This window comes from Mus musculus, chromosome 6 (genome assembly GCF_000001635.26).
Source record: "Mus musculus strain C57BL/6J chromosome 6, GRCm38.p6 C57BL/6J".
In the NCBI taxonomy this organism is placed as follows: Eukaryota; Metazoa; Chordata; class Mammalia; order Rodentia; family Muridae; genus Mus; species Mus musculus.
The window spans coordinates 57,606,570-57,632,987 of NC_000072.6; the positions used below are offsets into that span (position 1 = coordinate 57,606,570).

Genomic DNA, 26,418 nt, shown 5'->3' on the forward strand with positions numbered 1-26,418 from the left:
GAAGGATCAAAAAGTCAAGATTATCCTTGGCTACATGAAGAGATGGTGGCAAGCCTAAACATAAATTTATTTTTTTATTTTTTTTATTTTTTTGGTTTTTCGAGACAGGGTTTCTCTGTGTAGCCCTGGCTGTCCTGGAACTCACTTTGTAGACCAGGCTGGCCTCGAACTCCGAAATTCACCTGCCTCTGCCTCCCAAGTGCTGGGATTAAAGATGTGCGCCACCATGCTTCTGTCTCAACACAGAACCAAAAAAAAAAAAAAAAAAAAAAAAAAGCCACATAGTATGTTAATACCACCTCTTCAGGGATTGAAGGAGGCCTAGGCCTAGTACTCTGCAACACAAATACTATAATGAGACAGCTGGCTGTATGGTGAAGGTAAATCTGTCATTTCCATTTCTTTTTAAACTCATGGGTGTTTGGTTCTTTGGACTATCATATTGTCACTGTTATTGTATTTTATATTGTAGTTATCACACCATTGCATATGTCTACACCACTGGTCAGGTGGTATCTTTAGGCCGTGGACCAAGTCACACAAGCAACCCAACTCATCAGGAGGCCCCCGCAGAGAACTCTGATATTACCTGCCTGCTAGCTGCAGAGGGTATGAATATTTCCACTAGCTCGTGACTGATTGACTGAAAGAGACATCGCATTCAGTCTTCTTTCACAGGATCCCACTGAACTATGATTTTGGTTCTTAGTGCTTTCAATTTAAACTGCTGAATCTTTTTCCTGGAGTAATAGGTAATCATTTCTAAAGATTTAAGTGATTCAAAAGACATCAAATTAGTTAATTATATAAACAACATGGTTTGCTACATTCAAGCAAATAGTTAAGTAAGTTAACCCTGATTCGTTTTGCAAGGGCCTAGACAACTATAAATGTTTATTGAATGAATAAATAATATTTGATCTGGTCAAAATTAATTCTTATGCCATTTGTAGTCAGAATTTAGGAGAGTATACATTTCTAACAAATGAATAAATTTAACTTAATTATATATAGGTTTATTTTTCCCCAGTAAAACTTTGAACGTGGATCTCTTAATTTTATAGACCTTGTGGATATTGAAGTCAAAGACATTTTTGCTGGAGCACACGCCAACTTTGTGACAACTCGTCGGGTATCAGTATGTGTTATTCCTTTTTAGACTTATTTTTCCCTCTAGATTTCAGGAATTCTTACTTTCCTGGTGCTGGGGACTCAAACCCAGAGCCTTGTGTATGCTAGGTAAGCACTTTCTTCTGAGCTGTACCCACCATTCCCTAAATTTCAGAGTATTGTTTGAGACAGTATATTATTCATTTTCAGATCTCTTACTAATGTGTTCCTCTATTAAAATGGTAGAAATGTCAACAAGACCTTGTCTCCAAAAACGAACTGAGGGCTGGGGCTGTAGCTCAGTGCGAGAGTACTTGTCTTGAGTGCAAAATCAAGAACCCTGAATTTCATCTCGAAATGGGGATGGCAGGAGAAAGATGTGGGCAATGAGGGGCAGGCTTAAGACAAAAGAAGAGAGGGAAGATGGGGCAGGGGAGATGCCTGAGACAGAGGGGAAGAAGAGGTACAAAATCAGGCTACCGTGCACAGTTGGGAAAGCAGGGGAGGAACCAAATAAAAAGATGTGAAAGAATGGTTTCTTATTTGGGAACTTGGAGGCAGCTTTTTCCAGAGAAGCATCTCTGCAGGAAAGTCAAGACAGACAAGCACAGAGCTTAATTTTAACAGAGAGCAATAAACCCTGGTGTGGGGTCAATGCAAGAAGAGGAGAGGAAGTGGAAACAAGGATTTTGACAACAGAGACATTTTAACAAGAAAGTAAAATTAGAAGATAATGGGATGGTTTCTCATGAGTGGCAGAAGAATGTCCCAGAGCAGGAGAGAGAAAACAGAGTCCAGTGCTGTAGCAGTTCTTCTCACTGTGGCTGTAATAAAACACTGTGACCAAAAGCAAACTGGAGATGAAAGGGTTGAACTGGCTTACAGCTTACTAGTCCATCATGAAGGGAAGTCAGGGTAGGTTCTCAGGGCAGGAACCTGGAGGCAGGAACTGAAGTAGAGAGCCTGGAGGAACACTGCTTCCTGTCTTGCTGTAGGTTGTTCTGTTACTTTTCTTATATAGCTCGGGCTCATCTGCCTGGGCATGGCACCACCTACAGTCACCTAGGCCTCACCCATCAATCATTCATCAAGAAAATGCTCTATAGAAGCAAACAACGTAGGCCAGTCTGATAGAGCCAGTTCAATTGAGATTCCCTAAGCTTTATGTCAAGTTGAGAGAATGTAGTGTAGAATTGAGATGTCTCAGGAAAGAAATATGCTGTTGTGGCTGCAGATGAGGATGAGTTGGTGCATAGTACTGCTTGATGACCAAAGCTGATGTGAGAGTGAGAGAAGCAAAGGAATGTGGGGGAAGGCAAGGAGAGGAGCAATGGTTGTCTCAGAATAAGAGAAAGCAACTGTCTTTGGAAGTGCCCATTTGAAATTTGTGATCACAGATTGAATGTGGTTGGCCAGCACGATGGGCAGTTGTCTTCAGTGGTGTCAGGCATTGGGAACTGACTTTGGAGTAATCCAGACTTGAACATAATGACAAGAAGGAATTTTGCAGTCCAATAAGGGAGGCCTAAAGGAGTTGTGGGAGTGATCAGAAGAGTGAAGTTTAGGAGCTAAGCTAGTTCCAGAGTAACGAGATGGTCGAAGAGCGAGATCTGATGCATGGTTAGAGAGACTGTTCTGAATGGGTGCTTAAAAATGGAGCAATTGTTAGTGTAAAAGTCCAGTTTATGCCCTAGACATAAGTTCATGCTTTTTAAGTAAGGGTCATTTTGCATTCTAACAATCATTTGGTTCTGTCTGTAGGCATTTTAGATTGGTATGCTGACAGTGACTACTACTAGCTTCTAGTGGGTAAGGGCTAGGAACAGTGAGTACTAAATATCTTACTATGTGTAGTATCCTTCACAACAAAGAATTATCTAATCCCAGGAGTCAATCGCTTCCGTTTGGAACCCTTCTCCCTGTCAGGAGTAGCTAAAATGAGGAGAGAAAGGAGTAGAGGTGAGATTGGGAGCTGAGATGTTGAAGCAAGAGATAGACTTCTGTCATCACCTTTGAAGTTGTCAAGAATGAGGACAGGGAGCATGAGGACAGGAGCAGTGGTGAGCACAAGTGACAAGAAGCTTGTGAAGTTTTCAAGGAGAAGCTAGAGGAAAATAAATGATACATAACTGCCGGTAGGGGGCAGATGGTTGTACTGAGATGCTTAGATACAAGAGAAAATAAACCGTTGTGATTGGTAAATTTCCAAACCACTGGGATTTAAATCAAAGTGCTCAGGTAGGAGCTGGAAATGTGGCTGAGTCTGAATAAAATCCTGGCATAGAGCCCATCACCAGCACAGTGGGTAGGGACACTTGAAGCATTGTATTTGTACATATTTTTCCAGAGGATTTTATTTGATTGAAGAAAAGTAGTGTATGTGTGTGTGTTTGTGTGTGTGTGTGTGTGTGTGTATGAGTGTAGTGTCACTCTTGGCTATATAGTGAGACCCTATCTCAAATTACATATAAGATTGTGTATGTGGCATTTGAAACACATTGCCTACAATTTTCTGTGGCATTAATTGCATTCATAATGCCATTAAGTATCATCACTGTTTCTCAAACATTTTAGTCATCGCAAGCAGACACTTGATATCTATTAAATAATAATTCCTCATTCCCTGGCCTCCTCAGTCCTAGCTAATTTCTTCTTTATTTCTATAAGTTTGCCATACTTTATATATGGAATCATAAAATGTCTCCTATTTTTTAATTGATTTATTTCCACTTAGCATGGTCTAGAATACACCTACATTATATTATAGTATCACTTTCAATGCTGAGTAATATTTCACTGCATATTATATTATCACATTGAAAATGCATTCATCTGTTGATCGATAGTATGGCCGTTTGAAGGATGGTAAGATGAATATTGATTTATAAGCACCTATCTGTCTCTATTTTTAATCTTTTCTTGCATTATTACACTTTTTAAAATCCAGACCAAGCAAAATGGCACAAGTTAGGAAACAGAATGTTCACCCTGAAGCAAAAGCTCAACCCACCAAACACCTATGCAAGAGGACAGGCCTTGCCTGTGCCTGGCACTTTACTGATTGTCACTCAAAGTGTATGTGCATTCCCCTGGTCATTTTTGTCTTTATTTTCTTCCTTAAAGCATACTAGGTCTACAGGTGTTTCCATGAAAATCCTGCCAGAAATAATCCGAATCAACCAGTCTCTGGTAAAGAAATGGAGAGCAGCAAATAAAAGAAAAGATCGTGAAGGCGCCAAAAGGTGACTCAGCTTGATGACTTAGAGTCCCTTCTGTGATTCTGAAGTCCTAATCACTTTGTCCTAGCTGTGAGAGAGAGGTTTAGCTTTGTCCTAACAGAATTTACATTTTGGGTATGATTCTCTTTTATTAACTTTTGGTTGGATTTGTCATTAATGTGCATTTGTAATTAATAGTTTATTTAATATAAGAGCTACAGGGAGAATGTACATGGCATGTACCTTTCTAAGTAAGGGAGATGTATGAATGGATCTTAGCAGCAAGTTGTACTGCTTTTGGGTCTTCATAGTTGATTCACTCTCGGTCAGAATTTAGGCCTTTAGACTAACTGGTTGTATTCATTATTTAAATGCAAATGCATAGAAAAATAACTATAAAGCGTTTTGGTGATACTCATTAGTAACATCTATAAGTTATATGCTCATAATGTGGATATTAATAATGAGTCTAGAACTCTATTTTTATATAAGATAAAGGAGGCTATAGGTATTTCTATCCTGCAGCCCACAGGTTACATGAATCCTAGAATACCTGTAAGTACTGCTCAACACATTTGCATATGACAGTGGTTCTCAACCTTCCTAATACTGTGACATTTTAATACAGTCCCTCATGTGTGGTGATCTTCAACCATAAAATTATTATTTTTGGTATTTCATAATTAATTTTGCTACTATTATGAATCATAATGTAAATATTTGGTATTCCCAATGGCCTTAGTCCACCCTTATGAAATTGTCATTTGACCCCCCAAAAGAGGTTGCAGTTCACAGGTTGAGAAGCACTGGCATATGGCAATGTCACCTCACAGTGTCCAAATGTGACTTTTCCCTTGTCTTGTTATTATGTTTGCAGAGAAATCAGCTTGATATTTTCATCTTCTGCTTGTTTGACAGCGAGCTTTCTGAAGAAAAGGTAAAGCTTCAGTGGAATTTACTTTATCTAAAATACTGGGGGCCGTTTAAAAGGAAACTTATAGAACCAGATTGAGTGTGAATTTTGTCATCACATGGATTCCAACATAGAGAATTCTCTGGTTGATAAAAGATTCTTTCATGCTATAAACTAACTCCTCCATATTCCTCCCTCTGTTGTCTAATGGGAGGGAATGGCATTTTGGTCAGGCTATTCATATCTACAGATAAACAGCTGTACTTAAACATGCTTTACTATCTCAAAGCCAGGACTCTCATGTAGACCAGCTGGCCTTGACCTTCCTGTGTAGTTGAGGAGGACCCTACATATCTGACCCTCCTGTCCTCATCTCCTAGCAGCTGACATTACCTAATAGTTTAAGTAATTCTTTTAATGTTCAGTGTTTGGGCCATCTATATCTCTTAGGAATCTCTCTCTCTCTCTCTCTCTCTCTCTCTCTCTCTCTCTCTCTCTCACACACACACACACACACACACACACGATCCACATTCCCAGAAATTCCATCACGTCTTTTTTCTTTCTTTGCATGTGTCTTAATTACGGTTACTATTGCTGTAATGAAAGAATATGACCAAAAGCAATTTGGAGAGAAAAGGGTTTGTTTAGCTTATGCTTACAAATCACTGTTCATCATTGAAGGAAGTCGGGATAGGAACTCCAGCAGGGTAGGAATCCGGAGGCAGTATCTGACCCAGAGGCCATGGAGGGGTGCTCCTTAATGGCTTGATCCTCAGGACCTCCTCAGCTTAATTAATGTCTTACAGATATCAAGACCAGCAGCTCAGGGGTGGCCCAACCCAAAATGGCCTGGTCCCTCCCTCATCAGTCACTAATGAAGAAAATGTGCTATAGGCTTTCCTATAGCTTGATCTTATGGAAACATTTTGTCAGTTGAAGCTCCCTCCTATCTTATGATTCTAGTTTGTGTCAAGTTGATATAAGACTAACCATCTCAGTTTGTGTGTGTGTGTGTGTGTGTGTGTGTGTGTGTGTGTGTGTGTGTGATGCTTGTATATATAAAGGTGAAAGCCTTCAAAGGATATTGGGTATCTTTTGCTATGCAACTTGTATTTCATTTTATTTTTGTAACAAGAGCAAACCACCACTAGAACTAGTTGGTAAGATTCTGTTGGAGAAGACCGCATGCCTTGGATTGATGATATTGAGAAATCAAGTTGCAATCGAGCTATAAGATTCTTCCCTGCTGGGTGGTTTCATATACGGAAATCCATCAACATAATCCATTATATAAACAAACTTAAAGACAAAAACCACATGATCATCTCATTAGATGCTGAGAAAACATTTGACAAAATCTAACACCCATTCATGATAAAAGTCTTGGAAAGATCAGGAATTCAAGGCCCATACTTAAACATGATAAAAAGCAATCTACAGCAAACCAGTACCCAACATCAAAGTAAATTGTGAGAAGCTGGAAGCAATCCCACTAAAATCAGGGACTAGACAAGGCTGCCCACTTTCTCCCTACCTATTCAACATTGTACTTGAAGTCCTAGCCAGAGCAATTCGACAACAAAAGGAGATCTAGGGGATACAAATTGGAAAGGAAGAAGTCAAAATATCACTTTTTGCAGATGATATGATAGTATATATAAGTGACCCTAAAAATTCCACCAGAGAACTCCTAAGCCTGATAAACAGCTTCAATGAAGTAGCTGGATATAAAATTAACTCAAACATGTCAATGGCCTTTCTCTACACAAAGAATAAACAGGCTGAAAAAGAAATTAGGGAAACAACACTCTTCTCAATAGTCACAAATAATATAAAATACCTTGGTGTGACTCTAACTAAGGAAGTGAGAGATCTGTATGATAAGAACTTCTAGTCTCTGAAGAAAGAAATTAAAGAAGATCTCAGAAGATGGAAAGATCTCCCATGCTCATGGATTGGTAGGATCAATATAGTAAAAATGCCTATCTTGTCAAAAGCTATCTACAGATTCAATGCAATCCCCATCAAAATTCCAACTCAATTCTTCAATGAATTAGAAAGGGCAATCTGCAAACTCATCTGGAATAAAAAAAAAACCTAGGATAGCAAAAACTCTTCTCAAGGATAAAAGAACCTCTGGGGGAATCACCATGCCTGATCTAAAGCTGTACTACAGAGAAATTGTGATTAAAAACTGCATGGTACTGGTATGGCGACAGACAAGTAGACCAATGGAATAGAATTGAAGACCCAGAAATGAACTCACACACCTATGGTCACTTGATCTTTGACAAGGGAGCAAAAACTGTCCAGTGGAAAAAAGCATTTTCAACAAATGATGCTGGCACAACTGGTTGTTATCATGTAGAAGAATGAGAATTGATCCATTCCTATCTCCTTGTACTAAGGTCAAATCTAAGTGGATTAAGGAACTCCACATAAAACCAGAGACAGTGAAACTTATAGAGGAGAGAGTGGGGGAAAGTCTTGAAGATATGAGCACAGGGGAAAAATTCCTAAATAGAACAGCAATGACTTGTGCTGTAAGATCGAAAATTGACAAATGGAACCTCATAAAATTGCAAAGCTTCCATAAGGCAAAAGACATGGTCAATAAGACAAAAAGGACACCATCAGATTGGGAAAGGATCTTTACCTATCCTAAATCAGATAGGGGACTAATATCCAGTATATATAAAGAACTCAAAAAGGTGGACTCCAGAAAATCAAATAACCCCATTATAAAATGAGGTGCAGAGCTAAACAAAGAATTCTCACCTGAGGAATAACAAATGGCTGAGAAGCACCTGAAAAAATGTTCAGCATCCTTAATCATCAGGGAAATGCAAATCAAAGCAACCCTAAGATTCCACCTCACACCAGTCAGAATGGCTAAGATCAAAAACTCAGGTAACAGCAGATTCTGGTGAGGATGTGGGGAAAGAGTAACACTCCTCCATTGTTGGTGGGATTGCAAGCTTGTATAACCACTCTGGAAATCAGTCTGGCGGTTCCTCAGAAAATTGGACATAGTACTACCAGAGGATCCCACAATATCTCTCCTGGGCTTATATCCAAAAAGATGTTCCAACCGATAAGAAGGAGAAATGCTCCACTATGTTCATAGCAGCCTTATTTATATTAGACAGAAGCTGGAAAGAACCCAGATGCCCCTCAACAGAGAAATGGATACAGAAAATGTGGTACATTTACACAATGGAATACTACTCAGCTATTAAAAAGAATGAATTTATGAAATTCCTAGGCAAATGGATGGACCTGGAGGGCATCATCCTGAGTGAGGTAACCCAGTCAGAAAAGAATTCACATATTATGTACTCACTGATAAGTGGATATTAGCCCAGAAGCTTAGAATACCCAAGATATAAGATACAATTTGTAAAACACCTGAAACTCAAGAAGAACGAATACCAAAGTGTGGACACTTTGCCCCTTCTTAGAATTGGGAACAAAACACCTATGGAAGGAGTTACAGAGACAAAGTTTGGAGCTGAGATGAAAGGATGGACCATCTAGAGACTGCCATACCCGGGGATCCATCCCATAATCAGTCTCCAAACACTGACACCATTGCATACACAAGCTAGATTTCCTGAAAGCACCCTGATATAACTGTCCCTTGTGAGGCTATTCTTGGGTCTAGCAAACACAGAAGTGGATGCTCACAGCCAGCTATTGGAGTGAACACAGGGCCTCCAATGGAGAACCTAGAAAAAGTACCCAAGGAGCTAAAGGGATCTGCAACCCTATAGGTGGAACAACAATATGAACTAACCAGAACCACCCGCAGCTCGTGTCTCTAGCTGCATATGTATCAGAAGATGGGCTAGTTGGCCACCAGTGGAAAGAGAGGCCCATTGGTCTTGAAAACTTTATATGCCTAAGTACAGGGGATCGCCAGGGCCAAGAAGTGGGAGTGGGGGTGGAGGGGGGTAGGAGAGTCGGGGGAGAGGACGTGGGGGACTTTTGGGATAGCATTGGAAATGTAAATGAAAAAAATACCTAATAAAAAAAAGGAAAAAAAAATATTCTTCCCTGCTGGCTAGTTTTATAGCCTCAGAAGGGCACTGTAGGCTTCCAGGGAAGAAAAGATAAACAGCTGTGCACCCTACAAGCTACAATAACAATCTGTTTTACAAGGCATGCCTATTTGTGCAGTAAAGCACTACTGTTAATGGCATAACCAGCTGTTCTCTTGACTGGATTAGAGACGCACTCTATGGAGGCAAAGCATTGGTAGTGTTGTAAAGCTGGTCAAAAAGTCATATAAAATAGACCCTATTGTGGAACTAGAAATGCTGTTTAGCTAGCATGGAATATCATCAAACTGCTTTTTTGAATATTTATAATTATATTCAGAAACAAATGGTACTGTAAGCCTTAACAAAAGTTTCCCCGCTTGCTGGTAAATGCAGAAACTCATGGCTGCACAAAGTCCCTAGAATAAGTGATGCATGAATGCTCAGTTTTAAAGAAGACAATCATGCCAGTCCCTGTAAGTTCAGGGAACATCACATAATATGGCAGCAAAAACAAACAAACAAAAATGTTCACGGGTGAAATGATCTGGGAAATACTATGTTCTGGGCAAGCCACGGCCATTATGACAACAAACTCCCCAGGGCTGTGTCTGCCTGAACTGGGTCTAGATGAGAATAGTGCATCAGCACTCAGGCATGGGAGGAGGATAGGCTCGGGATGTTCTCTCCCTTGTTCATGAACTATTTGCTGCGGATTGATTCAGGGACAGTGGGCATCAGTGCCTTCAGTTGCAAACCCATGGCTGGCTCCACCATGATAGTTGTAATCCCATACTCACATGGATATCCCACATTAGACAGGGTCAGAAACAAAACAAAATGCAATGCCCAAAAGTCATGAATCTGGGAAAGGTTCTCTCCAGGACACAACAGCCCCTTTTTGCTTCAGACTTATGCTTATTGCACGTAGGAGAATTTTCTATACTAAATTTTAGGAGTTAATGCCCTATTAGTTTAAAATATGTCAAATTGGTATATTGCTTATTTCCATGTGAAATCACCTAAAGCATGATAACTACAGAAGAGATTAACCACATCATCTGGCCTGTTTCATTTTTGGTTTTGTTTTGTTTTGTTTGTTTGTTTTTCTTTTTTTTTATCCAAAATGTGTTTATTGGGAAGGTTACCACTCATCTTGAATCAGGGGCTTTCAGTGCTGCTTTTCCTTGAAGGAGCATCCTTCTGTCAGCCTTGCTTTTCTACCTGTAGGCTGACAGAGGACAGTGGAGCAGCTAATACACGAGACTATAGTTTGTGCATGGCTAAAGACTGTGGTGATTTTATAGCATCCTGGGCATTTTACATCCATAAAGTTGGAATTGGAGCTCTGCACCAGGCACTTTTTCTTGTGTTTCCTCTTCTTTTCTTCTGGAGAGCAATGAAGGAGATCCTTTGCAAGGCATGTTCTTGTAGGGCCGTCGTCATGGCCAGGAACTTTTGTTTTTGTACATGTAGCAAGCAATAAATAGTTAAGGGCTGAGCAAAAGGTGTGTGAGGGAAAGGAGAATGGTAAGTGGAGTTGTGAGGAACCTACATTGATAGTCACTGAAGTAGCCCCTTTAGCCACACACACACACACACACACACACACACACACACACACACACACACATGCCTCTTCTACTCATATCCTTAAGAGTTATTATCTTAGTCTACCCACCCATTTATCATATCATTCCTTCACAAACATATTGTTTGCCTAAAAAAGTATAAAACATCATATTTTTGTCATTTCTATGGATTTATCTTGTTCCTATGTAATACAATTTTAATAAAACTTGTATCTCTTTTTTATGATAATCTTTCTTTATATTCGTTGAATGTAAGAGAAACCTTTATACTTATTGAGTTCTTAGGCCCACCTAAAAATTCCATAGGGCCAGCAGCAAGGCATAAGTGATCTCTTCCTCTTCTACAATACTATCTTTTTAAAGAAGAAAAAAAAATTCATGAGCACTTTTTGGGAGTTTTAAACTTCCAGATGATGGCTGCAAAGGAGAAAGAATTTTGGAGAAATATTTACAGTTATAACTTGTCTAAATAGTTCTAGTATCATCAATACTAAGACTTTGTCTCAAAAAGTAATCAATGATGAATAAATAAGTATACAGATAAATAATTAAACAGAAATGGCACCATATGTAGAGAGTAAACAGTTGCAGTCTGCGGAATAGACTGATTGTCGGGATGGATAGTTCTTAGATTAGTTTATAGAATCTTGTTAGGGATCAGCTTGTAACTTTGTGGTAGAGTATGGGCTCAATCCTAGTACCATAAAATTTAATATAATTTAATTTAAAAAAATAAAATCCTGCTAAAATTGCAGCCTATGTTAAATGTTACTAATTCAGATATAACAAGTCATGGTTTATTCCTTTTTAACAAGAATAGATCTATACTCTTCTATTTTGCTCTAGTCTATTATTTTGAAAATAGGTGATCTTTAAATAAAGTTAATAGTTTGTTTTTGGTTTGGTTTGGTTTGGTTTTTTTGAGACAGGGTTTCTCTGTATAGCTCTGGCTGTCCTGGAACTCACTTTGTAGACCAGGTGGCCTCGAACTCAGAAATCTGCCTGCCTCTGCCTCCCGAGTGCTGGGATTAAAGGCGTGCGCCACCACTGCCCGGCAAAGTTAATATTTTGTGTGTGCTAAGACAAAGACCAAATGATATCATATAGAGTTTTAAAATATTCTTTTCCCACCTGTTTATGTGTTTTTAATGCTTATTGTATTCATAGAGATGCTGGAGAGAATAATCTCATTGATGTGGACTTAAAACTGGCAAGAGATGTCTTCAAGAAGTTAACAACAGAGAAATGGATTTCTTCTTTGGTAACAGCCACTATTTATTTCATTTATCTGGGATACCACACAATCACACTTCTTTGTAGGAATAAATATAACAGCAGCATAGTTTTGGTGGGAGGTGGGTAATAAGGACTTGTGCGTGGGGCTGAACAGAGGGCTAGTTACCATTATAATGGTATTTTAGTCCAGACATTGTGATAGGTGGTGGCATTTACTTTTTTATTAAACCACTAAATGCACAAAAGATATAGTCTTTTGTTTTCAATATGAAGAAAGTAATACTGAGACATGAAGCATCTTTCTAGCAATGCACATGGAAAGAACAGGGTTTTAGGAAGCAGGATACCCTCTTTGGTAAATGATTAAAAAGCTCAAGGTCTGCTTTGAGATGAATCTTGGGTGCAGCCTTCTGAGTAATGGACTGCACATGTGTGCCACTGCAACTAGCTTACAGAATTGTTTCTGAAGAAAGTTGCCTTAGTTTCAAACTGACTATTCACTGTGTACATCCATCTACATGTGATTTCACTTTAGTTCCTTCATGTCCCATAATATAAAATGGTCAGATGGATCACTCAAGGACTACCTCAAGGGTATGTGAATGAAAAGGCTGACCATGATTCATCAATAGGTTCCAGAAGGACTAAGTGAACTTTCTAATTGGAAGATGATGGAAGAAAACCTGCAGCTACAACTTGTATTCATTCAAAATACTGTGTCTTCTGTAACTTGGCCTTGCTCTTTGTTCCCTTTTGACCACAGATAACCACGTGTCTTGAGGAGTATCTGCTCAGAGATCTTCCATACAGTTCTCCACACCAAGAAGCTCTACTTGTTTTTCTTTTGCTCCCAGAATGTTCCATTATGCAGGATCCTAAGAACTGGAAGACCCTGGCATTTGAATTTGCAAAAGCTATTCATAAAATGGGTCCACAGTCATTAGCATTCCTGAGTAAGTTTTATATCATTTTACAAATATATTCTGTAGAATCACTTTTGATGTAGAAATCATAGCATACATTGGAGAGATTTCATGATACTTATTTTAGTAAAGGGTATGTGAAGTTTTGTAAAGATCAATCCAAAACTATTATACCTGCCACATTTCTTACCATACAAAGCAAGTATTGTTCTTAGACTTTGTTAGCCATAACTGCCAGTCAAGATAAATCATACTTTATAATTTTTTATTACTATTTGGAAACCTCAAACATTTGACCAGTAGTGACAAAAAGCAATGATAAACTTTTTATCACTGGGTCTGTTCCTGGAGCTGATCCTGTGCCACAGTGCTCCATACCCAAATACGTATGGGAGAGAGTGGGTCTCCCTGGTATGCTATACATCTGTGAGCACAGGTAAGACCACCATTTCTGCTCAAAATCCTGGCCCATGAGGACCCGCCCAGAGCCATCAGAACACAAGAGCCAAGGAATAGCCAGAGACATGATCCTTCAGGTTTCTGTCTGCACTCTGGAGCTGCACCCTGTGACACAGCTCTCCATATCCAAATTCCTTCCAGAGAGAACTGGTCTCCCAGGAGTACTGACACACAGACTTGCAGGAGGGACAAGACACAGTCAGAGATAGCAGGACGAGTTAATACCAGAGATAACCAGATGTAGACAGGCAAGGGCAAGAACATAAGCAACAAAAACCAATGCTACTTTGTTGGGAATTGGGCTATGGAAAGACAAGTGGTCTTCAGTTGAGCTGAGGTCTGAACCCCAAAGAGTGATAATTCACCTACATGACACAGTAGGCATGCTCCTGGAACTCTGGCTCCTGCCTAAATTACCGGCCCCCCCACAGTCCCCATAAGAGAAGCATGTCTAGAAGTCACATAGGCGATGGTCCAAGATTCTGACCTTCAGGCTAAACTCCTCCCCAGGTACCTAGCAACAGTAAAGACCATAAAAGGGGCTGTCAGGCCCCCACCTCACTCTCGCTCTTAACTCTTCTCACTCTCTTACCTCTTACCCATCTCTCTCATCCCCTCTCCCCTCTCTTTGTCTTCTCCTCTCCTCTCTTCCTCTTACTCTCTTTCTCTCTAGCCTTTCCTCTCTCTCTCTCTCTCTCTCTCTCTCTCTCTCTCTCTCTCTCTCTCTCTCTCTCTTCTACCTTCTCTCTTTCCCCCTGCCTTTCTACAATAAAGCTCTAAAACCATAGAGAGTCTCTGTGTTCCAGTCAAGGCTGCACTCATTCTCTCAGATGTTGGGAACATCTCTTCTCTCATCCATCTTTCTCATAACTCCGAGGCTTTAGGAAAGTTGCTCCGGTAATCCCAAGTAGAGTGCCCCTTGCCACCCCCCCCAAAAAAAAGTGGGTCAGAGGCTTAGATGCCCACCAAGGGATGACTGGAAGGTAGATAGCAGCTCTCCCATGCCTGACAGACTAGAGAATAGGTAAAACTCTGGCAGGGTGTGGGTCTCCCCTTCCCCAGGGCATCCTCTGGGCCGCTCCCCCTCCCCAGGGCATCCCATGAGCCCCCCCTTATTATTTTCCTACACTACTTGGCATCATTAGAACCCAGTTAGCCCACCACAGTGATCCCTGGTTACTCCAACACACCAGAAAAGAAAGACACTGATTTAAAATCATATCTCATAATGACGATAGAGAACTTTAAGAAGGACATAAATATCTCCCTTAAAGAAATACAAGAGAACAAAGGTAAACAGGTAAAAGCCCTTAAAGAGGAAACACAAAAATCTAATAGAAGAGAAAGTGGAGAAAAGCCTCAAACACATGGCCACAGGGGAAAAGTTCTTGAATGGAACATCAATGGCTTATGCTCTAAGAACAAGAATTCACAAATTCCCATAAATTTGCAAAACTTCTGTAAGGCAAAGGATACTGTCAATAGGCCAAAACTGCAACCAACAGATTGGGAAAATAATCTTTACCAATCCTACATCCAAAAGAGGAATAATATCCAGTATATACAAAGAACTCAAGAAGTTAGACTCCAGAGAACCAAATGAACCTATTAAAACTTGGAGAACAGAGATAAACAGAGAATTCTCAACTGAGGAAACTCAAATGGCCAAGAAGCACCTAAACAAATGTTCTACATCTGTAGTCATCAGGGAAATGCAAATCAAAACAACCCTGACGTTCCACCTCACATCAGTCAGAATGGCTAAGATCAAAAACTCAGGTTGCAGTAGATACTGGTGAGGATGTGGAGGAAGAAGAACACTCCTCCATTGTTGGTGGAATTGCAAGCTGGTACAACCAATCTGGAAATCAGTCTGGTGGTTCCTCAGAAAATTGGACATAGTACTACCTGAGGACCCAGCTAATACCACTCCTGGGCATATACCCAGAAGATGTTCCACCATGTAATATGGGCACATGCTCCACTATGTTAATAGAAGCCATATTCATAATAGTCAGAAGCTGGAAACAGCCCAGATGTCCCTCAACGGAGGAGTGAATACAGAAAATGTAGTACATTTACACAATGGAGTACTACTCAGCTATTAAAAACAATGCTTTCATGAAATTCTTTTTTTTTTTTTTTTTTCCATTTTTTATTAGGTATTTAGCTCATTTACATTTCCAATGCTATACCAAAAGTCCCCCTTACCCACCCACCCCCACTCCCCTACCCACCCACTCCCCCCCTTTGGCCCTGGCGTTCCCCTGTACCGGGGCACACAAAGTCTGCGTGTCGAATGGGCCTCTCTTTCCAGTGATGGCCGACTAGGCCATCTTTTGATACATATGCAGCTAGAGTCAAGAGCTCAGGGGTACTGGTTAGTTCATAATGTTGTTCCACCTATAGGGTTGAAGATCCCTTTAGCTCCTTGGGTACTTTCTCTAGCTCCTCCATTGGGAGCCCTGTGATCCATCCATTAGCTGACTGTGAGCATCCACTTCTGTGTTTGCTAGGCCCCGGCATAGTCTCACAAGAGACAGCTACATCTGGGTCCTTTCAGTAAAATCTTGCTAGTGTATGCAATGGTGTCAGCATTTGGAAGCTGATTATGGGGTGGATCCCTGGATATGGCAGTCTCTACATGGTCCATCCTTTCATCTCAGCTCCATACTTTGTTTCTGTAACTCCTTCCATGGGTGTTTTGTTCCCACTTCTAAGGAGGGGCATAGTGTCCACACTTCAGTCTTCATTTTTCTCGAGTTTCATGTGTTTAGGAAATTGTATCTTATATCGTGGGTATCCTAGGTTTTGGGCTAGTATCCACTTATCAGTGAGTACATATTGTGTGAGTTCCTTTGTGATTGTGTTACCTCACTCAGGATGATGCTCTCCAGGTCCATCCATTTGGCTAGGAATTTCATAAATTCATTCTTTTTAATAGCTGAGTAGTACTCCATTGTGTAGATGTACCACATTTTCTGTATCCATTCCTCTGTTGAGGGGCATCTGGGTTCTTTCCAGTTTCTGGCTATTATAAATAAGGCTGCTATGAACATAGTGGAGCATGTGTCCTTCTTACCAGTTGGGGCTTCTTCTGGATATGCTTTCATGAAATTCTTTGGCAAATGCATGGAACTTGAAAATATCATCCTGAGTGAGGTAACTCAGTCACAAAAGTACACACTCACTGATAAGTATGCACTCACTGATAAGTGGATATTAGCCCAAAAGTTAAGAATACCCAAGATTCAATTCCCAGACCATATGAAGACGAAGAAGAAAGACCAAAGTGTGGATGCTTCAGTGCTTCTTAGAAAGGAGTACAAAATACTCACAAGAGGAATTATGGAGACAAAATGTGGAGCAGAGACTCCAGGAAAAGCCATCCAGCGACTGCCCCACCTGGGGATCCATCCCATATACAGTCACCAAACCTGGAAGCTATTGTAGATGCAGGGAAGTGCTTGCTGAGAGGAGCCTGACTCCTGAGAGACTCTGCCAGAGCCTGACAAATACAAAGGCAGATGCTTGCAGCCAACATTGAACTGAGCAGGGGGTCCCTGATGGAGGAGTTGGAGAAGGGACTGAAGGAGCTGAGGGGGATTGCAACAGTGTCAACAGGCCAGACCGCCCCCCTCCCCCAGAGCTCCAGGGAACTGGACCATCAACCAAAGAGTACAGATGGAGGGAGTCATGTCTCCAGCCACATATGTGGCAGAGGATGGTCTTGTTGGATGTCATTGGGAGGAGCAACCCTTGGGCCTGAGGGTGTTTGATGCCCCAGTGTAGGGGACTACAGGGCGGGAAGATGGAGTTGGTATGTGGGTGGGGGAGCACCCTCATAGAGGAGGGGGTGATGGGATAGGGGATTTTTGAAGGGGAGACCTGGAAAGAAACAACCAATTGAAATGTAAATAAAGAAAATATTCAATGAAAAAACTTCTTATCATTGTTATTTTATTTAAACTATGGAATTTTTCATAATTTTAAGTGAACATTGAAGGTCTGATACTTAAAAATACAGTGCTATATATCAACTATCCCTGTACCATCTTAGAAGGAGTTACAGACTCAGATTTTTATGTGTAACCATGAAAACCTCCTTTTATGACAGTTAAGATGGATAAGTGGGTAAATGTGCTCAGCACCCACATGGAAAGCTAGCATGGTTTGTGTACCTGTAAATTCAGAGCTGCAAGGAACAGAGAAAGGAGAAGAGCTGAGGCTTGCTGGCTAGCATACTAGGTCTAGATTCAGTGAAAGACCATCTCTCAAGAGAACAAGGCATAGAATAATAAATCAAGACACTGGACATCCGGCTCTGTCCTTGGTGTGTGTGTGCCTGCAAATGAGCACACACATGTGCATATGCCACACACACACACACACACACACACACACACACACACACACACACACACACACAGTCTCTTATAACAACCCTCTCTCAAGAACTACCATTTATTGCTTAAGGTTAAACCATGTCTTAAAGTTCCCACCACTTTACCATTTCCAATGCACAGGCCTGGAGGAACGAACTCTAGCTGTTCCAGAACATGGAATGTGCTATGGATAGTTGCTTCCATTCTTCTGCTGCTATAGTAGTAGTAACATGTATTTCTTTGATGTATATAAACTTACACTTACAAGAAAACAGTTACAGAATTAAATGATTAAGTTGCCCATGCATCATTATTAATGGAATGAGCAGTGTGTTTTAAAATTAAATATAACAATTTTATGTGTGTGTACTTTAAGTGAACTTATGTGCATTACATGTGTGTCGAGCTGGTGGAGTGTAGGAGAGAATAACATATGTTCTAGAACTGGATTTACAGACAATTGTGAGCCATCATGTGGGTGCTGGGAACGGAACCTGGTTCTTTGCAAGAGCAGAAAGTGCCCTTAACCATGGAGCCATCTCTCCAGCCCCGTATTCGCAGTTTTAAAAAGAGGTGTTTTCTGGGTGTAGGGGTGAACATCTGTAATTCCAGACCTTGAGATATAGAGGAAGTGGACCAGGAGTAGAATGCCAGCCTTGGCTACATAGCAAGTCAGAAGAAGCCTGGACTACTTAAGACATTGTCTCAAGAAAGAAAGTGCTTTTTTTTCTTGATATAGGAGTCATATTTCAAAAGTCCTAGTCCACTCATAAATTAAAAAAAAAAATCCCATGTCCCTACCATCTCCTCTTTAAAAGTACCAAAATCCAGTGTAATCTCAACAATATTAAAAGTGAGGTGTAATCTACCTAAAATAAGTGTATATCCATATGTGACAGCTGTTTATGTAATCTGAAAATAGGCATTACTTAATTTTTAGGTAGAAATGTCAGTAACATTGCATGGTATTCATCTGTATATTTTCAGATATTTGTGGCTGTTTGACAAAATTGCTAGTTTGGAAGTAATGAAGTCAGTACATGATCTTAACCTCAGCACCCAGATGATCAGGCAGGAAGCTTGGTAGAAGTTCAGGGCCAGCCTGGGCTACAATATTAAGGGCTACATAAAAATGTCCTATCTCAGAAACGTCAAATCAAACAACAGAAGCAAAGAAAGGATGACCAATCACTTCATCATAATCATTAACAATTTTCTTCAAATTCTGAATTTGAGTTTCTTTAATTTTAATAGATTAAAGCTTTGCCCTACATCTGTTGAATAGTGTGTTGTTTGTGATAACATCCATAGAAGAATTGTTTTATGGTTATGATGGTAGATATGGGAAACATTGTCTATTTCCTGTCTTAAACATCCCAGAAGAAACTGAGGAAATTAAGGGATGAGAAGAGGAATACATTCTCATGTTTGGTTTTCACACCCTCAGGAACGTGTTGGGCATCTTTGGAAGTTTCTTCACTGAACATACTGGTTCAGATGCTAAAGAAAGCCATCATCTCTCAAATACAGTATGGAGTTGCAACGGAGCAGTATATTACTAATATTAAAGTTCTTTTAGAAGTGATAAAAGAAGTGCATAAGGTAAAATCTCCTCTTAAAAAATGTATATACCAATTTATTAAATAATAAATTATTATTATTATTATTTGATTCCTTATTTCTCTGTCAATTACATTTTAAAAAATACTTGAAATTAAAATATGATTATAAAATCTCTCCTTCCCTTTCTTCTCAAAACCCTTTCCATATCTCCCTGACATTTCTCTTAAATTCATGGAGTCCTTAAATATTTTTTTACATATATGTATAAATGCATATATTTATCAATACAACCTGTTGGGTCCAATTAGCATTGCTTCTATGTATATGATTTCAGGTCAGATTTTGGTTAGTATTAAATAACCAATTGGGGGGATCATCCCTGGAGATAAGTAATATTCCCTTTCAGCAGTCCTTGGGTTGACTGTAGTCTTTTTTGTAGGGGTGGAACCCTGTGACTGTTCTGCTGTCTGTAGTAGCATGTTTATAGGTATTGTCATTGCTTCATCCTCATTTTGGTAACCTCAGTATTAAGGTCTCATTGATGTAGCTTCCCTTTCACTTCTAGGAAACACTATCATACACCAGACTTCCTGACCCTCTACCTTTTATACTCTTTTCACCTCCTTCCACAGTGTTCTCCAGAACTTTGATATAGAAGTTGTAGATGGTCCTTGGCGAAACATGGTCAGTTGTTCTCTGCAATTTGACCAGTTGTAGTTTTTTCTGTAATGTTCTCCATTTGTTACAAAGAGAAGCATGTTTGATGAGGGTTAAGAGATACGATTATCTGTGGATAGAAGGATAATTGTTTAGAATGCAGTTAGGAATTATACTGGTCTAGTAAAGTAGGCAGTAGTAGGCTCTTCTCTAAGACTGACCTCACTAGTTCTGGGTAGTTGGTTAGATTTCCAGTACCAGGCATGGTTTCCCCCCTGTTAAAAGAGCCTTACATCCAATTGGAGAGCTGTTGGTTACTGCCAGGACTTGTGTACCACCTTTAGAGATCTATCTTGCTGTACTGGTCGTGCTGTGGAACATAGGCATCATGGCTGGGTAGGGCTGTGGTAGCTTCCCTCCCTTGGCAGCTTCCATAGTATGTTCTGAGACTTCTGAGACTATAAAAACTGGATACCAGGGAGGGGTCTTTCTGGTCAGATCCACATCTAATGCTGTTAGTCCAGTGTCTGAAGTATTTGGTGTTTTCAACCCTCTGGGAAGCAGCCAAAGGCAGCAGCAATAGCCTGTATTTGTTTTGGGAGTCTCTTGAGCTACCCAGACCAAAACTCAAAAGGAAGTTTCTTATGCATAGCACTGGAGTTTTTGTTAGATAGTCTATAGCCCTTCAGAGTACAAGTGACATAATTTTGTCTCTCTCTCTCTCTCTCTCTCTCTCTCTCTCTCTCTCTCTCTCTCTCTCTCACACACACACACACACACACATGCATGCATGCAGGCACACGCATACATGCATGTGTGTAATTGTAGGTTAATATAAAATAAAGTGATTCCTTATGGCTTTTTCAAACATCCTTAATGTCATTTTCTCTGCCCTGGAACATCCTTTTCTCTATTGATCCCTTGTCCCCTCTCTAATTAAGGTCTCTCAGGATTTTGCATTTCCCCTTTCATATCTCTTGTATCTGATTATTCCCCTTTCAAATATTGCTTTTCTTTCACTCTATCCCCATAGTCCCCTTTTACTATCCTGGTTTCTGTGATTTCTTCATGTTCTATGTTCACACCTAAAGATTTGGGCAAGGATATATGGATAAGATAAAACTTGTGACATTGCCTTTCTGAGTCTGGGTTACCTCACTCAGCATAAACATATATAGCCCTATTTACATGAAAATTTCACTTTTTATTTAGAGTTGACTAATATTCAGTAGTGTATATGCACCACATTGCATTTTTCCATTCATAAACTTAAGGACATTTATGTTGTTTCCACTTTCTAGAGATTGTAGACAGCATGGCAATGAAAATGGCCAAGGAAGTATCTGTAAAGTAGAGTATTGTGATATTTTGAATGAGAATGGCTCCACAGGCTTATATGTTTAAATACTTGTCCTGCATTTGGTGGCTGTTTAAGAAAGATTATAAGATATGGTCTTGTTGGAGAAGTATTTTACTTGGAGAAGTAGCCTGGGGGCAGGCTTCAAAGATTCATGCTACTTTAGACTGCCTCTCTCTACTTCCTGTTTGTGATCCAGATGTATGAATACATACATACATACATACATACATACATACATGTGATATATAACCTATTCCTGTTCCATGTCCTTATAGACTCCAACCTTCTGAAGCAATAATCATAGTTAAATGCTTTCTTTTTTTTTTTCTTTTCCATTTTTTATTAGGTATTTAGCTCATTTACATTTCCAATGCTATACCAAAAGTCCGCCATAGCCACCCACCCCCACTCCCGTACCCACCAACTCCCCCTTTTTGGCCCTGGCATTCCCCTGTACTGGGGCATATAAAGTTTGCGTGTCCAATGGGCCTCTCTTTCCAGTGATGGCCGACTAGGCCATCTTTTGATACATATGCAGCTAGAGTCAAGAGCTCCGGGGTACTGGTTAGTTCATAATGTTATTCCACCTATAGGGTTGCAGATCCCTTTAGCTCTTTGGGTACTTTCTGTAGCTCCTTCATTGGGAGCCCTGTGATCCATCCATTAGCTGACTGTGAGCATCCACTTCTGTGTTTGCTAGGCCCCGGCATAGTCTCAAAAGAGACAACTACATCTGGATCCTTTCCATGAAATCTTGCTAGTGTATGCAATGGTGTCAACGTTTGGATGCTGATTATAGGGTGAATCCCTGGATATGGCAGTCTCTACATGGTCCATCCTTTCATCTCAGCTCCAAACTTTGTCTCTGTAACTCCTTCCAAGGGTGTTTTGTTCCCTCTTCTAAGGAGGGGCATAGTGTCCACACTTCAGTCTTCATTTTTCTTGAGTTTCATGTGTTTAGGAAATTGTATCTTATATCTTGGGTATCCTAGGTTTTGGGCTAATATCCACTTATCAGTGAGTACATATTGTGTGAGTTCCTTTGTGAATGTGTTACCTCACTCAGGATGATGCCCTCCAGGTCCATCCATTTGGCTAGGAATTTCATAAATTCATTCTTTTTAATAGCTGAGTAGTACTCCATTGTATAGATGTACCACATTTTCTGTATCCATTCCTCTGTTGAGGGGCATCTGGGTTCTTTCCAGCTTCTGGCTATTATAAATGAGGCTGCTATGAACAGAGTGGAGCATGTGTCCTTCTTACCAGTTGGGGCATCTTCTGGATATATGCCCAGGAGAGGTATTGCTGGATCCTCCGGTAGTACTATGTCCATTGTTCTGAGGAACCACCAGACTGATTTCCAGAGTGTTTGTACAAGCCTGCAATCCCACCAACAATGGAAGAGTGTTCCTCTTTCTCCACATGCACCCCAGCATCTACGGTCACCTGAATTTTTGATCTTAGCCATTCTGACTGGTGTGAGGTGGAATCTCAGGGTTGTTTTGATTTGCATTTCCCTGATGATTAAGGATGTTGAACATTTTTTCAGGTGCTTCTCTGCCATTCGGTATTCCTCAGGTGAGAATTCTTTGTTCAGTTTTGAGCCCCATTTTTTAATGGGGTTATTTGATTTTCTGAAGTCCACCTTCTTGAGTTCTTTATATACGTTGGATATTAGTCCCCTATCTGATTTAGGATAGGTAAGGATCCTTTCCCAATCTGTTGGTGGTCTTTTTGTCTTATTGACGGTGTCTTTTGCCTTGCAGAAACTTTGGAGTTTCATTAGGTCCCATTTGTCAATTCTCGATCTTACAGCACAAGCCATTGCTGTTCTGTTCAGGAATTTTTCCCCTGTGCCCATATCTTCAAGGCTTTTCCCCACTTTCTCCTCTATAAGTTTCAGTGTCTCTGGTTTTATGTGAAGTTCCTTGATCCACTTAGATTTGACCTTAGTACAAGGAGGTAAGTATGGATCAATTCGCATTCTTCTACATGATAACAACCAGTTGTGCCAGCACCAATTGTTGAAAATGCTGTCTTTCTTCCACTGGATGGTTTTAACTCCCTTGTCGAAGATCAAGTGACCATAGGTGTGTGGGTTCATTTCTGGGTCTTCAATTCTATTCCATTGGTCTACTTGTCTGTCTCTATACTAGTACCATGCAGTTTTTAATCACAATTTCTCTGTAGTAAAGCTTTAGGTCAGGCATGGTGATTCCACCAGAGGTTCCTTTATCCTTGAGAAGAGTTTTTGCTGTCCTACGTTTTTGTTATTCCAGATGAATTTGCACATTGCTCCTTCTAATTCGTTGAAGAATTGAGTTGGAATTTTGATGGGGATTGCATTGAATCTGTAGATTGCTTTTGGCAAGATAGCCATTTTTACAATGTTGATCCTGCCAATCCATGAGCATGGGAGTTCTTTCCATCTTCTGAGATCTTCTTTAATTTCTTTCTTCAGAGACTTGAAGTTTTTATCATACAGATCTTTCACTTCCTTAGTTAGAGTCACGCCAAGATATTTTATATTTTTTGTGACTATTGAGAAGGGTGTTGTTTCCCTAATTTCTTTTTCAGCCTGTTTATTCTTTGTGTAGAGAAAGGCCATTGACTTGTTTGAGTTAATTTTATATCCAGCTACTTCACCGAAGCTGTTTATCAGGTTTAGGAGTTCTCTGGTGGAATTTTTAGGGTCACTTATATATACTATCATATCATCTGCAAAAAGTGATATTTTGACTTCCTCTTTTCCAGTTTGTATCCCCTTGATCTCCTTTTGTTGTCGAATTGCTCTGGCTAATACTTCAAGTACTATGTTGAAAAGGTAGGGAGAAAGTGGGCAGCCTTGTCTAGTCCCTGATTTTAGTGGGATTGCTTCCAGCTTCTCTCCATTTACTTTGATGTTGGCTACTGGTTTGCTGTAGATTGCTTTTATCATGTTTAGGTATGGGCCTTGAATTCCTGATCTTTTCAAAACTTTTATCATGAATGGGTGTTGGATCTTGTCAAATGCTTTTTCTGCATCTAACGAGATGATCATGTGGTTTTTGTCTTTGAATTTGTTTATATAATGGATTACATTGATGGATTTTCATATATTAAACCATCCCTGCATCCCTGGAATAAAACCTACTTGGTCAGGATGGATGATTGCTTTACTGTGTTCTTGGATTCGGTTAGCGAGAATTTTATTAAGGATTTTTACATCGATATTCATAAGAGAAATTGGTCTGAAGTTCTCTACCTTTGTTGGATCTTTCTGTGGTTTAGGTATCAGAGTAATAGTGGCTTCATAAAATGAGTTGGGCAGAGTACCTTCTACTTCTATCTTGTGAAATAATTTGTGCAGAACTGGAATTAGATCTTCTTTGAAGGTCTGATAGAACTCTGCACTAAACCCGTCTGGTCCTGGGCTTTTTTTGGCTGGGAGACTATTAATAACTGCTTCTATTTCTTTAGGGGATATGGGACTGTTTAGAAGGTCAACTTGATCCTGATTCAACTTTGGTACCTGGTATCTGTCCAGAAATTTGTCCATTTCATCCAGGTTTTCCAGTTTTGTTGAGTATAGCCTTTTGTAGAAGGATCTGATGGTGTTTTAGATTTCTTCAGGATCTGTTGTTATGTCTCCCTTTTCATTTCTGATTTTGTTCATTAGGATTTTGTCCCTGTGCCCTCTAGTGAGTCTAGCTAAGGGTTTATCTATCTTGTTGATTTTCTCAAAGAACCAACTCCTCGTTTGGTTAATTCTTTGAATAGTTCTTCTTGTTTCCACTTGGTTGATTTCACCCCTGAGTTTGATTATTTCCTGCCGTCTACTCCTCTTGGGTGAATTTGCTTCCTTTTTTTCTAGAGCTTTTAGATGTGTTGTCAAGCTGCTAGTATGTGCTCTCTCCCGTTTCTTCTTGGAGGTACTCAGAGCTATGAGTTTCCCTCTTAGAAATGCTTTCATTGTGTCCCACAGGTTTGGGTACGTTGTGGCTTCATTTTCACTAAACTCTAAAAAGTCTTTAATTTCTTTCTTTATTTCTTCCTTGACCAAGGTATCATTGAGAAGAGTGTTGTTCAGTTTCCACGTGAATGTTGGCTTTCCATTATTTATGTTGTTATTGAAGATCAGTCTTAGTCCATGGTGACCTGATAGAATGCATGGGACAATTTCAATATTTTTGCATCTGTTGAGGCCTTTTTTGTGACCAGTTATATGGTCAATTTTGGAGAAGGTCCCGTGAGGTGCTGAGAAGAAGGTATATCCTTTTGTTTTAGGATAAAATGTTCTGTAGATATCTGTCAGGTCCATTTGTTTCATAACTTCTGTTAGTTTCACTGTGTCCCTGTTTAGTTTCTGTTTCCACAATCTGTCCATTGATGAAAGTGGTGTGTTGAGGTCTCCCACTATTATTGTGTGAGGTTCAATGTGTGCTTTGAGCTTTACTAAAGTGTCTCTAATGAATGTGGCTGCCCTTGCATTTGGAGCGTAGATATTCAGAATTGAGAGTTCCTCTTGGAGGATTTTACCTTTGATGAGTATGAAGTGTCCCTCTTTGTCTTTTTTGATAACTTTGGGTTGGAAGTTGATTTTATCCGATATTAGAATGGCTACTCCAGCCTGTTGCTTCAGACCATTTGCTTGGAAAATTGTTTTCCAGCCTTTCACTCTGAGGTAGTGTCTGTCTTTTTCCCTGAGATGGGTTTCCTGTAAGCAGCAGAATGTTAGGTCCTGTTTGTGTAGCCAGTCTGTTAGTCTATGTCTTTTTATTGGGGAATTGAGTCCATTGATATTAAGAGATATTAAGGAAAAGTAATTGTTGCTTCCTATTTTTTGTTGTTAGAGTTGGCATTCTGTTCTTGTGGCTGTCTTCTTTTTGGTTTGTTGAGGGATTACTTTCTTGTTTGTTCTAGGGTGTGATTTCCGTCCTTGTATTGCTTCTTTTCTGTTATTATCCTTTGAAGGGC

At 40.0% G+C, this 26,418-nt stretch overlaps 1 protein-coding gene and 1 pseudogene across 1 annotated transcript in view; one reads left to right on the forward strand and one right to left on the reverse strand.

The window, feature by feature from the left end:
- Positions 1-26,418, forward strand: part of Herc6 (hect domain and RLD 6) — an 84,145-nt gene that overhangs the window by 25,578 nt on the left and 32,149 nt on the right. Inside the window, exons 7-13 of the mRNA NM_025992.2 lie at positions 473-609; positions 1,065-1,138; positions 4,234-4,352; positions 5,206-5,265; positions 12,044-12,137; positions 12,876-13,065; positions 19,327-19,481. Coding sequence (NP_080268.1) covers positions 473-609; positions 1,065-1,138; positions 4,234-4,352; positions 5,206-5,265; positions 12,044-12,137; positions 12,876-13,065; positions 19,327-19,481 — 829 coding nt within the window. The remainder of the gene's footprint in view (positions 1-472; positions 610-1,064; positions 1,139-4,233; positions 4,353-5,205; positions 5,266-12,043; positions 12,138-12,875; positions 13,066-19,326; positions 19,482-26,418) is intronic.
- Gm19244 (predicted gene, 19244) lies at positions 10,403-10,739 on the reverse strand (annotated as a pseudogene).